The sequence below is a fragment of the Clytia hemisphaerica genome, unplaced genomic scaffold, assembly GCF_902728285.1.
Source record: "Clytia hemisphaerica strain Z4C2 unplaced genomic scaffold, Clytia hemisphaerica genome assembly, whole genome shotgun sequence".
NCBI classification, from domain to species: domain Eukaryota; kingdom Metazoa; phylum Cnidaria; class Hydrozoa; order Leptothecata; family Clytiidae; genus Clytia; species Clytia hemisphaerica.
The window spans coordinates 237,542-252,300 of NW_027104213.1; the positions used below are offsets into that span (position 1 = coordinate 237,542).

The following is a 14,759-nucleotide window of genomic DNA, read 5'->3' on the forward strand; positions in this document are numbered from 1 at the left end:
TTCGCCGGAAAAACGGTATTTCTTGAATTTCTCGAGCTGTACTTTATATTTTTTTATGAAATTTTGCACACTGATGTAAAATGACAATACCTAAAAAGTGACGGAGCCTGATTTTCGAAAGACATTTTTTTCCGGCTGAAAATGCCGGAAATATACCGGAAAAACCGGTTTTTTTGGCATTTTCTCAAAATTTCATCATTAGTTTTTTCTGATTTTTTGCTCAAAGATGCGTATTAATATTGTTCAAAACATGGCCGAGTTTGATTTTTGAGGAAATTTTATTTCCGGCCGAAAATGCCGTAAATATGCCGGAAATCGCCGTTTTTCTGGATTTTCATTGGACTTTTTCCTTACAATTGGTTGTTTTTTCATTCAAAAACATTATTAATAACAATTCCCACCATCAAGCATGTTTCGATTTTCAATAAAATTGATTTTTGAAGCCGCGCCGGAGCTATTTAAAAATCGCCGGAACAACCTATTTTTGCTAGCCTGTACCAGACGACCACGGCTTTTTCCTCGACAACGTTAAAAAATCGCGTGTTGGGATAGAGATAGGCAAATTTTTGCCGGCAAGACAGTATTTCTTGAATTTCTCGAGCTGTACTTTATATTTTTTTAATGAAATTTTACACACTGTCCACGATCCAAGCATGGTTCAATTGTCAATAAAACTGATTTTTGAAGCCGGAACTTTCTAAAAATCGCCGGAATAGCCGATTTTCGCCGGAAAAACGGTATTTCTTGAATTTCTTGAGCTGTACTTTATATTTTTTTATGAAATTTTGCACACTGATGCAATATGACAATACCTAAAATGTGACGGAGCCCGATTTTAGAAAAATATTTTTTTTCCGGCCGAAAATGCTGGAAAAACTGTTTTTTTTTTTACATTTTCTCGAATTTTCATCAAAAAAAGTTTTTTCTGATTTTTTGCAGAAAGATGCGTATTCGCAATGCTCAAGAAATGGCTGAGTTCGATTTTTGAGAATTTTTTTTTTTCGGTTGAAAATGCCGGAAATCGCCCTTTTTGCAGATTTTCATTAGATTTTTTCCTTGTATTTCTATGTTTTTCACTCAAAAACATTATTGATAACAATGCTCACCATCAAGCATAATTCAATTGTCAATAAAACTGGTTTGCCACCAGAACTTTCTATTTATTTTTCCCCTACAACCCTTCCCTCTCCCCCCATCGACAATCAATGTTGAATTTATTGCGTTATGCATTTTCGCTAAACGTTATATTTATTGACTGATTTTTTTTCTCCTCACATTGCTATCCAACTTTCATCATCAGGTAGGTCCATTCAGCATCTAGCTTCTTTAACATAAACTCAATGTGACATAAACAAAAGTTTTAAAATGATCCAGATTGACCTGAAAGATGTCATCAAGAAGACTTACCAATTAATTTTGTAAGTATTTATTAACTAGTCTCTTAAAATTTATTTATTAGTCTCAAAGTGTAAAATGCCAGCTTTTCCAGACCACGCGCCTTGCGGTACCAATTTTGATCTTTATCGTTTTGTCATTTGTGTAACTAGACACGAAATTGAATTATTTTATAGACCAGATTTCGTGACAAAATGTCAATCAGTCCGCTTGCTCGCTCCGCCTGTTCGCTCCGGCGGCCGGATGATCGGTTCGATGGCTGGATGATCGGTTCGATGGCTGGATGATCGGCTCGAGGGCCGGATGATCGGTTAGACGGCCGGATGATCGGTTCGACGGCCGGATGATCGGTTCGACGGCCGGATGATCAGTTCGACGGCTGGATGATCGGTTCGACGGCTGGATGATTGGTTTGACGGCCGGAAGCTCTATTCAACGACTGGATGCTCCATTTCGACGACTGGATGCTCATTCCGGTTCAACGACCGGATGTTAAGTGCGACGGCCGGATGATCATCCCGGATGCTTTATCAATTCGACGATTTTGAGCCCGACCCCCCCCCCCCTGATAGAAAATTGTCGTAACCGGCCAAAATATTGAAAACTTGTTCCCTTTTAACATTTGGAAGTTTCATAGGATTTGGGATGATTTTTCGCCAAAACAAGCCTCGAGACTTCACAAATCTTTAAAACTGTCAACTAAAGTGTCAACTTTTTGGGAATGAGTTTAGAAATTAGTTACATGGAGATTCTGGGGAATGGTCTGTAGGTTATGAATTTCGACTGCAGCAGCAATATGACACTAGCTTATAGGTATCGAACAGCATACTTTAAACTCGAATGATATTTTCTAAAATTTGCACATTCAAAAGAGTTTTTGCTACTCTTTATACAAAATAGTTTTTACTACTCTTTATAGATTAAGAAAATATAATTTCTATGAAGCTTTTTTATTACCTTCACACTGGCGAGTAAAGAAAGGAAGAGAGAGATTTCCACACTTTTATAAAACTTGTCTATAATATGTTTGTGTTCTCAAGGGCGAAACGTCAGAAGAATGGAGTGCAGTTCTTGAGCTGGCTCGGAAGATGGCTGATTTCACTGTCGAATGCCATCAAAAGAAACCATCTGCAACAAATTGCACACCATCTTCAACATGTTGTAAAGCCAAAAAGATTGTTGAATGCTGCAAACCGTCCATCCAGCAGCTCACTAAGTGCTCCACCAAGAGTAACTGTTGGTAACAACTAATTTCCTTTTTTCTTCTCATATTCTAAGTAGGCTTTTGGAATGAAACAAAAAGGATAACTTATAAATTACCATAATAGGTTGGGTGTTGTTTTTACACTATTTCTGTTTTTCACCATGGTAATGCCCAAAACGTGACGGACCCCGATTTTCAAAAAAAAATCATTTCCGGCCGAAAATGCCGAAAATATGCCGGAAAAACTGGCTTTTTGATGAACATACTTTTCCGGTCGAAAATCCCGGAAATATGCCGGAAAAACCGTTTTTTGGCATTTTCACGAGATTTCCTCATTATTATTCTCCGATTCATTGCACAAAGATCTGTATTAGCGTCAGACTTTTGAGAAAATGCCGGAAATTGCCGTTTTTGCTGATTTTCTCACAAAAACACTATTGATAACAATGCCCACCAGCAAGCATGATTCAATTGTCATTGAAACTGATTTTTGAAGCCGGAACTTTTAAAATCGCTGGAACTTTTGTAATCGCTGGAACAGCCTGTTATCGCCGGAAAACCCGTGTTTTTATTTCTCGAGCTGTACTTTATATTCTTTCATGACATTTTGAACACTAATGCAAAATGGTTATACCTAAAGTTTGATGGTGCCCGGTTTTTGATAAGCATACTTTTCCGGTCGGAAATATGCCGGAAAAACCGCTTTTTTGGCATTTTTTCGAGATTTCATCATATTTTTTTTCCGATTTTTTGCACAAAGATGCGTATTAGCAGTCCCAAAAAATCGGAAGAGTCCGATTTTTGAGAAAAAATTTTCTCCGGCTGAAAATGCCGGAAATCGCGGTTTTAGCCGATTTTCATTTGATAGCAATTCTCAATATTTTCTAAAAATTGCAGGGACAGCCGATCATCGTGCTGGAAAAACGGGTTTTCTTCAATTTCTCGAGTTGTACTCAATATTCCATTTATTAATTTTTGCTCCATTCGTTCGTTTGTCTTTCGTTCGTTCTTTTCCATTAATGTCTATGTTCTCTCATTTGGCTAACTCTTATTATCAAGTCAGCATCCAGTATATAACGTATAGTTTACATTTAAAACTATGACTTCTGTTTACTTGTAGTCCAATGTATGAGAGAGATGACCCGGATAAACCTTCTTACACTGAAGGTGTGACCAAAGATGACTTGAGGTGAGAATTGTTTTCTACCACTGTGGATGGTTCTCCAACAAAGGTAAAAGTGAAACAATACACTTCAACCATGAGTCAAGTAATTTAAATGTCCATCAGAGAGGCCGTAAGTTAAGTCTGGTCGGCGCGGGAAAGCGGGTAAAAACTCTGTAGCTGAGGCATCCTTTCCATACATGATCAGCGATTTTCTTTTTCACTTCACTCAGAGTGAATCCAGACTTGAACAAATATCAATACAGTGGAGATGCTTTGGTTGCCGTCAACCTTCCTCTTGGTCCAATCGGTATGTACGACCAAACTAAAAATCGACTACATGGTGCTTATAAAATTTAGAGACTGTCATATTTTATATTGTTTTATTTGATTCATTGTGTGTGAAAAGAATTTGTTCTTTTGGCGACTTGTATGATCAGGCAGGAGGCCGTCTATACGTTAAGTTCTTACGAAATTGACAGCACAAAATTATTTTTACTTTTCACCTATACGAAATTAAACCTCAGTCTTGCATCACGGAGTTTTAAGCCCAAAGGGCTAGAGAGCAATCTTAAATCTTTCTCAAGCAAGAAAAAGTGAAACCTTAAAATTTGCGTCACATCGAAGATTGTATCTAACGCTTTCTTTGCTTTTCACGTGGCGGATATTTCTAATCCTTGCGATGGAATTCAAAAAAGGCATTTGTCCAAAAACAACATGGGTCACGTGTTGGAGAAGTAATTTGCTCTCCAACTCTTTGGGCATTAAACTTAAAAGCTCTAACCCACAGCACGACCATCTGATTAAAAACCAACTTTTTTCAGTTCTTACTTTCCATAAAATGTTCCAGGTGGTGGTTCAATCGCCATAGCAGGTGATGGTGGTTTGAGGCAATGGCAAATAAGCAACCGAGTCAACCACGTTGGACACGTACCCAATTCCTTCTTCGCTCTAAAGTAGGCCACCGTCATCAAATATTTTTTTTGATAGGCTATCTGTTCCGTGTCAAAGCTCGAAAGCTTCTCCCTTTTAGTAAAAATAATAGGACTTTTTATTTCACTTTTGGATCATGTTGCTGGATATTGCTTGGAATCTTTCAACAAAAAATTTGATTCTATTTCTTTTGATGACAGGCTCGGAAGTGATCCACCAATAGCTTTGCAATCTTCCACACATTACGATTTGTCCAAATTCAAACCTGCACCCCTCATCACAGACCATGGTAGGTGTACACACGTGACCAACCTCGTCCTTTCAGACTTTTTTTACACTAATGGACGCTATCAGTAAATATCAAACAGCTGATGATACGCAGGAAACGAGCCCGACACGTGGCATCTAAATAACATGATGGCATTAATTTTTCACAACCACACATTATTCTCTCCTTCATTTTTCTCCTCTACATAACCTTTTCATCTGTTGCTTATGCATGGGCCTTGAAATTTCTGGTCCTACACCTACTTACTTTTGTGCACAAAACCTCTAACCGTTTAAATGCCATCAACGTTAATGCTTTCAACTCATTTGTTATCATTTAATGTTTAAAAATCATGAAAATGTTCTTAATGTTTTATGTGATAATCTAGTAAAACTAGAATGGAGTTGAACTGACATAATTTTTGAAGCTTGGATCACCTTGGATTGCTAAAAATATCTATTTTGAACTGCAGTCTTCATTTTATCTCTATCATTTTTTCAGTTGTTCCAGACGCGTCAAAGTATTTGCTGTCAAACGTTTCGGGAGTGAAAACAGTGCAAGTCACTGCAAAGTTTCCTGTGGCTGAAGGTATTTATATCACAGTTCCAGTATTTGTCACTGCTCCATCTTAATATTCACATCTTCTTTATCACTTGATATATTTTGAGCTGCAATGAGTTTTAGTGAACAACATTATTATTTCATTCCACGCGATCTTGCCAAAAAGCCATTTTAAGCTTCTTCATTATTCCTTGCCATCATTTCAGTTTCATACAGTGATGAAGCTCTTGGTTCATTGGATGTTCATCTTGAAGCATGGAGTCCCAAGATCCCTCACCAATCAAAAGAGAGCGGAATTCCTGTTATCTATTTCGATTATACTGTTACTAACAAAGGGAAGGAGTCTCAATCTGTAAGCCACTCTCATATTTTGGACACGTTGCACCTAACAGTGAAAAATTCATAATCGATGATCTCTTATTCCACCTTCTAAAATGTGATAATGGGCAAAGAATTCTTAGTTTTCAGTCAGGATATTTGGTATTTTTTTGTTCAGGTTCAAACCAATAGATTTATATATAATTCGATATTTAATTTTTGTTTATCGTAATAGAGAGACTTCCAACTAATCGATATATAGTTGTTGCGTTTTTCTCTATGAACGCCATAACCTAACTCTAATTTTTATGCTAAGTTGGCTTTTTCAATTTTTCGTATCTAGGATTTATCTCAGATACATCTCCTCTGAGGTTTATGATGATATATTCGTTTCATTAAAGGTGTCATTGATTGGTAGTTTGCAGAACATCATCGGATGGGATGGTAAAACGTCCATCACAAACGAAGGTTTGTGTATTTTAAACCATCATTTACCAGCTATGAGAACACTCGATTGGACTTACCTGGAGTTGTAAATTCACCTTTCTTCCGTTTGTTTGTCCGTCCATCGTCCGTCGAGACTGGATCTTTAGATTTATTGTCATTTTTTTCAAAAAGACAAAATAACATAGCCAAGATATGTCTGGACCCGATTTTTGATAAAATCTTTGCCGGAAATATAAAACTGGGGTTTTATTCATTTTCTCGAGATTCTATATCACTAGCTTTTTTCTGATCTTTAGCAACGCCTACAGAGTCCGATTTTTCAGGAAAACTTTTTTCTGGCTTAAAATAGGTAGGTCCAATCCGTGGGAATCTTGTATCTTGTTCAGGGAAGTTCAACGGCTCAATTTTTATAATAACCTTTCCTCAAACTACATTTTCAGTTTTCTGCACTGGGTATGGTGGAAATGTCAACAGCTTGATATCTTCAAGGTGATTTCATTCATTTGAACAATAATAAATGCGGTAAATAGGGGTCATCCATATAGTACGTACGCAAAAGATTTCCAAATATCTTCTGACACCCACTCTCCCCGTGTACGCAGAATACCCTTTTGTTTAGCCCCCCTCTCCCTCCATCAATGTGTTCGTACTACGTGGATGGCCCTGCATGGATGGATATGCAAAGAACACCTTTGAATTGCAACATTAGTTTAGGATATATCGTTAACTACTTTATTCGTTGAACCTTTTGGATCTTTTTGGGGCTTTTCTTACCGTTCGGTATTTCGTTAGTTAGTTACCCTTTCTCGAGGTTTTATCGTTCATTCTTTACCACTTGATGTGACCGATCTTTTGAATATGGATTTTTAGCAAATTCTTTTCTGTTCATTTTTTTAGCCAGTATTACGGTTTGAAGATGGGCAACACATTGCTTCCTGCAAAAGATCAATTCAATGGAGAGCTTTCCATCTTCTGTAAGCTTTCATTTGTCATTTTCATAAAAAGCTATGTCATCAGTTATGAACGATTAGAAAAAAACTTAGGTTGACTCAGGAAAGATAATGCATTTTAAAGAAAGTGAATGTTCAATGAGATATTATGGTGGTATAATCATATCCATCAATTTAATTTTGCCTTTTGATCATTTCTGATCAGTGAATTAAGATTTTTCATGCGATCCAATCTACAACGATTTCTGTTTGACTAAGGTTTGCCAGAAGAAGGAGATGGTGCATCCACATTGATGCAGTACCAAAACATTGAAACGTTGTGGGGTGCTTTGAAGACGTCAGCCCATTTACCCGGTCAGGGAGTGGTCGGTCCATCTCAGGTGAGCCTACTTAGTCTTCCATTCCTTGTCAGATAGTTTTTCTATCCACTAAATGGTTAATTATAGAGCATTACACGAAGTATGCATGTCAAAGTTATACCATCAGCTCGGTATAAATGATCTGAATTGAAGAGAGAAGTGAGCGAGCGACAATGCTTTGAAGAAAAACCTGCATCTCTACGTTCTTTTACATTGTGAGAGAGTAAAAATCAAAATATGATAGCCGCCTTCTTTTTCACCGTTCAACATATTAGTGAGAGAGTAGTCTTCCCAAAGGGTTGTTTGAATCCGATTGCAAATTCTTTCTCTTTCTTAATCTTTCGCCGTTGTTCTTGTTGATCACCAGGTTGGCAAGACGTACAATGGAGCAGTGAGTTTGACGCGAACGATTGACGGTGGAAAGAACTCGGTATGTTTAGTTCACTCATCAGTGGAAAATTCGTGATGATTTGCGCGGATCTTTCATGTAAAACTCTTTGTTTTGTTTAAACACAACAGTGAGCTTCAAATTTATCACTGTCGAGCCTAGTTAGGACGATACGGGACGGGATGTTTAAGCGATTCAAATCGAAAATCATGATTTATTTTCCTTATTTTCATTTATAGACATTCAAATTTGCAATAGCATGGCATATTCCTGACAGGTAAGACCACAGAGGGCAACTGATCATCCGCTTTTCTCATAGAAAGTATTATCTACTACTGACCCTCTCAATATTTGTGTACCAGTGCTAGGTTAGTGGGACACTCGGAGGTAAGGTATGCCCCAGTGAAATTAGGAAATTCGTCTCAAAACTCTAAAAAAAAATTGATGATGTCTTTATTTGTGCTGTAAGATTAATTTCAGGCTTTTGAGGTCTGAAATAGGCTACCTATCGTTTTCATATTTCCGACAAAGTATATAATTTTCGATATTTTCAAACTGGCGATTTCACATGCTGACTTACGTACCCAATGTATCTTTTATGTTTGCTATTTTCAGGGTCAAAGATTGGGATTTCTTCGATAGCATCCCCAACACACCCACCACCATAGGAACGTATTACGCCACGCAATGGAAAACACTTCAAGATGTAAGCAATTATTATTAAGACAGGGGTGTCACTGCGGGGAAGGACGGACGTCATTGAGACAGCTGTGGTGCTGGTTGATACATGAGTGTCACTAAGTAATGAGTGTCATTGAGGTAGTGGTGTATTGATACATACATGAGTGTCACTGAGATACGTGTGTTATTGAGGGAGGCAGGGTTGTGTATGGAGGCAAGAGTGCCATTGAAGTAGTTGTGTATGGAGGCAGGAGTGTCATTGAGGTAGTTGTATATGGATGCAGTAGTATCATTGAGGTAGTTGTGTATTGAGGCAGGGTTGTCATTGGCATTGAGGTAGTGTGTATGGAGACAGTACATTGAGGTAGTTGTGTATGGAGGCAGAAGGCCGTTGAGGTAGTTGTGTATTGAGGCAGGGGTACCATTTTAAGATCATGGTTATCAGTGTCTTAGTTTTCGATTCATTACACTCTCATCTTACTTATCTAGACCCTTCAAAGCTAAAAAAGTAGCACGAGACTGCATAATTTGACCCCTATCACGAGGTTAAAATTGTCGTTTACCAGTAATTTTTCGGGAGTTTTTAGCACTACGGGCTACACTTTAAATCTTTCGTTGACATTTTCATCTCCCTTATTTTGAGAAAGTAGATCATTATTTCATTAGTTGAAAGCCGAGAACTCTTTTACTCAGGAGAGAGAGAGCAATTATATTCTAAGTGGAAACCAATTTACAAACAATCGAACAATCTTAATTGCCTGTTTTGATTGAATTTTATTGAAATTAATTTTGTCAACGACCCCACTCTGATATGGCCGCGTGGCCCTATATTCCCCGCATGCGACTACCATAATTTGACCGATTTGAACAATAGCGCTTTTGTTCAATTTGGGACTCTCGTCCAATCAGATTGCCGTATTGTGTCAAATTTTCCCAAATTTGACTGCTAGAACAATAGAGCTGTGTCAAATTATTGTTTGATTTCAAATTTGGGACTATACTGCAATCTCATTGGTGCTTGATTTCAATTTGGGACTATACTGCAATCTTATTGGTCGGTGCGAAATTTGAGACTATCCTGCGATTTGATTGGCCGAGAAAACGAAAGCGTTTTTGAAACAAAATGGCTACCCGAAGCGACAGACAGGAGCAAAGCTGCTTAGCAAAAAACACTCTAAATTTGAGCTGAAAACTGGTCATTTCTTGGTGATATTGGACATAATATACGATGTATATGGTGAATAATGTTTCTTAATTGATATGGAAAGCTTTGGAAGGAACTTTTAAGAGTATTTCTGCTCTTAATCATGTTGAAAACATACATATATTTGGCTATCCAACCAGATGCATAAAAAACCAAAACTTTGAATTTTACAGAAGGATTGGAGCTTCCTTAGAGCAAACCAATGATGAAATCAGACTTTACATCATAAAATATGACTCCTCTGCGAATTTAAAGAAAATTGGATCATCATTTTTCATGATGCTATGGATGAAAATTGTCCTTTCTGGACTTTGGCAATTTTGACGGTTGTTGTTTTGATTTTTGAAACTTGACAAAGACCTTCTCCATACAAACTGTTACTGGAATTCATTAGAGCATACTTAAATGAAGTCCATCTGTAAATTTGAAGTAAATTAGAACATTTTTCATAATGATATGGATGAAACTGATCCTTTCTGGACTTATGGCGTTTTGTTTGTCGGTTGTCGCTTTGATTTTTCACAAACTTGACATAGATTTTTTCTGTCTGTACAAACTGTTACTGGAATTCATTAGAGCATACTTAAATGCAGTCAATGTGTAAATTTGACGTAAATTGGAAAATTTTTCATAATGATATGGATGAAAATGATCCTTTCTGGACTTATGGCGTTTTGTCGGTTGTCGCTTTGATTTTTCAAACTTGACACAGATTTCTTCTGTACAAACTGTTACTGGAATTCATTAGAGCATATACTTAAATGCAGTCAATGTGTAAATTTGAAGTAAATTGGAACATTTTTCATGATGATATGCAGTTAGTCACACTAGCGTCCCGCCAAAATGAGTATCAAAGATTAATGCTGCGAAAACGCTATATCGTTTACTTGACTCTCAAGCAAAAAAATGCGCCGCAAAACTTCTAAGGGGATTCATTAAAAAATAACCCGGCGCTTTTTAATGGAATTAACATTTTCAAAAACTTTGAGAAATTGCCTAAAATTTGAGCCATAGATGAAAAAATTAGAGCCAAGCCAACCTTGAAAACTAATTTGAAGATCAACTTCCCAAGAAAAAGATCTACGGGGGAGGCGGAATCCACCTAGATCCGCGCACCGCCGGATAAGCTATCTCCCGGAAATTTTGCCGGACCTCAAACAATGACCCATTTACATGTGCGGAATTGTTTTTAATTTAGCGTATAAGCAAGGCCTTAAAAATCGAAGCGCTGTCTCGGGAATTGAATGACAAATTTTGGTTGGTTGATTTTGGCTGCTGCACGTTTTATTTTGTTTCCAACTTTCAAGTTTTAATTAATATTGTCTTGCGAACTTGATTCAGGTAACTCTCATCCTTGTTGTTGAAATGTATCCTGTAGATGACTGATGTTGTTTTTTCTGAAAGCTTAATTTCCTAGTGTGACTAACTGATATGGATGAAAATGATCCTTTCTGGACTTATGGCGTTTTGTCGGTTGTCGCTTTGATTTTTCAAACTTGACATAGATTTTTTCTGTACAAACTGTTACTGGAATTCATTAGACTGTACTAAAATGCAATTCATGTGTAAATTTGAAGAAAATTGGAACATTTTTCACGATGATATTGAATGAAAATGGTTCTTTCTGGACTTAAGGCGTTTTGACGGTTGTGGTTTTAATTTTTCAAACTTGACATATCACTTTTTCCATATATACAAACTGTTACTGGAATTCAATATGGTACTAGAATAAAGAATTCATGTGAAAATTTATAAATGCTTGGAATATTTTTGTTTCATTATGGCTGGCTATGGCTGAGAATGCAAAAAAAGTTAAGTTTTTGGGGGATCTGATAGCCATCAGCCAATTAATAAATTTTTGAATCTGTTTTATTGCTAATAAATTATATTTTCTTAAGTTCAAAATAAACCCATTCAATTACATGTACATGCTTTGATTCTCTAATATTTTTCATCCAACTTTTGGTGTTTTTCTTTGCAGACAAAGGAAAAACTACTATTTTGAATCTCCAAAAACATTAGGAAACCTTTGTTGTTAAAAATCTATCACTTCTAAAAAAAGATTGGCTACAGTAATTCCCTTGATTAATTGTCTTATATAACTGAGCTCTACTGTTCTTTTCATTCATTTTCGTTGTATTCGTGGCCTTAGAAGACTAAGCAAGATATCTAATCAGACTACTCGACAGATTGGACATCGCTGGAATCTGAGATATACTCTCGACATAATGGGGCAGTGAACAGCTCTTTCTGACTGTTAATGATATCTTGTATTCTATCTTAATGGACCATTCATGCTTAATGATTACTTGTGGTGTTATGCAGTAGATTAATAAAAGAATTCACAAAAAAAATAACAATAATATAAAGTCCGTCTTTCCAAAACTTCCCCGCATCAATAGGTAAATCCCCTTGCCGAATATTAACCACAAGTGGTTATTAGACAAAGCATAAGTGTCTGAATTTCTGTATTTGCTATTTGAGCTAATAGCCCTCGAAGGCGTTTCTGAAAGATCAAGCTTCAGACACCAAATTATGTAGCTTAGTCTGAGACTTTAGACTCTACAAATTTGGACAGCCTTGATCTTCAGATCTTCCTTGGTACCATTATTGGTAGTTTCGCGCCTTCGAAACCACGGCGAAAGCTTCAGACGCTATTGTGAAATAACCGCCTTTACTGGTCCATTACCCACTATTCTTTCCCCGAATAATTTTATTCTTTCCCCGAATGTGGTAGACGAACCGAAAAAATTTTTGGCCCTATATTCCCCGCATGCGACTACCATAATTTGACCGATTTGAACAATAGCGCTTTTGTTCAATTTGGGACTCTCGTCCAATCAGATTGCCGTATTGTGTCAAATTTTCCCAAATTTGACTGCTAGAACAATAGAGCTGTGTCAAATTATTGTTTGATTTCAAATTTGGGACTATACTGCAATCTCATTGGTGCTTGATTTCAATTTGGGACTATACTGCAATCTTATTGGTCGGTGCGAAATTTGAGACTATCCTGCGATTTGATTGGCCGAGAAAACGAAAGCGTTTTTGAAACAAAATGGCTACCCGAAGCGACAGACAGGAGCAAAGCTGCTTAGCAAAAAACACTCTAAATTTGAGCTGAAAACTGGTCATTTCTTGGTGATATTGGACATAATATACGATGTATATGGTGAATAATGTTTCTTAATTGATATGGAAAGCTTTGGAAGGAACTTTTAAGAGTATTTCTGCTCTTAATCATGTTGAAAACATACATATATTTGGCTATCCAACCAGATGCATAAAAAACCAAAACTTTGAATTTTACAGAAGGATTGGAGCTTCCTTAGAGCAAACCAATGATGAAATCAGACTTTACATAATAAAATATGACTCCTCTGCGAATTTAAAGAAAATTGGATCATTTTTCATGATGCTATGGATGAAAATTGTCCTTTCTGGACTTTGGCAAAGGTTTGACGGTTTTGTTTTGATTTTGAAACTTGACAAAGACTTCTCCATACAAACTGTTTACTGGAATTTCATTAGAGCATACTTAAATGAAGTCCATCTGTAAATTTGAAGTAAATTAGAACATTTTTCATAATGATATGGATGAAAATGATCCTTTCTGGACTTATGGCGTTTTGTCGGTTGTCGCTTTGATTTTCAAACTTGACATAAGAGTTTTTCTGTACAAACTGTTACTGGAATTCATTAGAGCATACTTAATGCAGTCATGTGTAAATTTGACGTAAATTGGAAAATTTTTCATAATGATATGGATAAAATGATCCTTTCTGGACTTAGGGCGTTTGTCGGTTGTCGCTTTGATTTTTCAAACTTGACACAGATTTCTTCTGTACAAACTGTTACTGGAATTCATTAGAGCATATACTTAATGCAGTCAATGTGTAAATTTGACAGTAAATTGGAACATTTTCATGATGATATGCAGTTAGTCACACTAGCGTCCCGCCAAAATGAGTATCAAAGATTAATGCTGCGAAAACGCTATATCGTTTACTTGACTCTCAAGCAAAAAAATGCGCCGCAAAACTTCTAAGGGGATTCATTAAAAAATAACCCGGCGCTTTTTAATGGAATTAACATTTTCAAAAACTTTGGAGAAATTGCCTAAAATTTGAGCCATAGATGAAAAAATTAGAGCCAAGCCAACCTTGAAAACTAATTTGAAGATCAACTTCCCAAGAAAAAGATCTACGGGGGAGGCGGAATCCACCTAGATCCGCGCACCGCGGATAAGCTATCTCCCGGAAATTTTTGCCGGACCTCAAACAATGACCCATTTACATGTGCGGAATTGTTTTTAATTTAGCGTATAAGCAAGGCCTTAAAAATCGAAGCGCTGTCTCGGGAATTGAATGACAAATTTTGGTTGGTTGATTTTGGCTGCTGCACGTTTTATTTTGTTTCCAACTTTCAAGTTTTAATTAATATTGTCTTGCGAACTTGATTCAGGTAACTCTCATCCTTGTTGTTGAAATGTATCCTGTAGATGACTGATGTTGTTTTTTCTGAAAGCTTAATTTCCTAGTGTGACTAACTGATATGGATGAAAATGATCCTTTCGGACTTATGGCGTTTTGTCGGTTGTCGCTTTGATTTTTCAAACACTTGACATAGATTTTTTCTGTACAAACTGTTACTGGAATTCATAGACTGTACTAAAATGCAATTCATGTGTAAATTTGAAAAAATTGGAACATTTTTCACGATGATATTGAATGAAAATGGTTCTTTCTGGACTTAAGGCCGTTTTGACGGTTGTGGTTTTAATTTTCAAACTTGACATATCACTTTTTCCATATATACAACTGTTACTGGAATTCAATATGGTACTAGAATAAAGAATTCATGTGAAAATTTATAAATGCTGGAATATT

General features: G+C 36.7%; 1 protein-coding gene across 1 annotated transcript in view; it reads left to right on the top strand.

The window, feature by feature from the left end:
- Positions 1 to 14,759, top strand: part of LOC136815666 (non-lysosomal glucosylceramidase-like) — a 35,807-nt gene that overhangs the window by 2,258 nt on the left and 18,790 nt on the right. The window contains exons 3-16 of the mRNA XM_067072113.1: positions 2,436 to 2,635; positions 3,720 to 3,788; positions 3,995 to 4,071; positions 4,612 to 4,717; positions 4,895 to 4,983; positions 5,464 to 5,550; positions 5,730 to 5,875; positions 6,243 to 6,309; positions 6,729 to 6,777; positions 7,186 to 7,262; positions 7,497 to 7,618; positions 7,965 to 8,027; positions 8,225 to 8,262; positions 8,601 to 8,691. Of these exons, the coding sequence (XP_066928214.1) occupies positions 2,436 to 2,635; positions 3,720 to 3,788; positions 3,995 to 4,071; positions 4,612 to 4,717; positions 4,895 to 4,983; positions 5,464 to 5,550; positions 5,730 to 5,875; positions 6,243 to 6,309; positions 6,729 to 6,777; positions 7,186 to 7,262; positions 7,497 to 7,618; positions 7,965 to 8,027; positions 8,225 to 8,262; positions 8,601 to 8,691 (1,281 nt within the window). The remainder of the gene's footprint in view (positions 1 to 2,435; positions 2,636 to 3,719; positions 3,789 to 3,994; positions 4,072 to 4,611; positions 4,718 to 4,894; positions 4,984 to 5,463; positions 5,551 to 5,729; positions 5,876 to 6,242; positions 6,310 to 6,728; positions 6,778 to 7,185; positions 7,263 to 7,496; positions 7,619 to 7,964; positions 8,028 to 8,224; positions 8,263 to 8,600; positions 8,692 to 14,759) is intronic.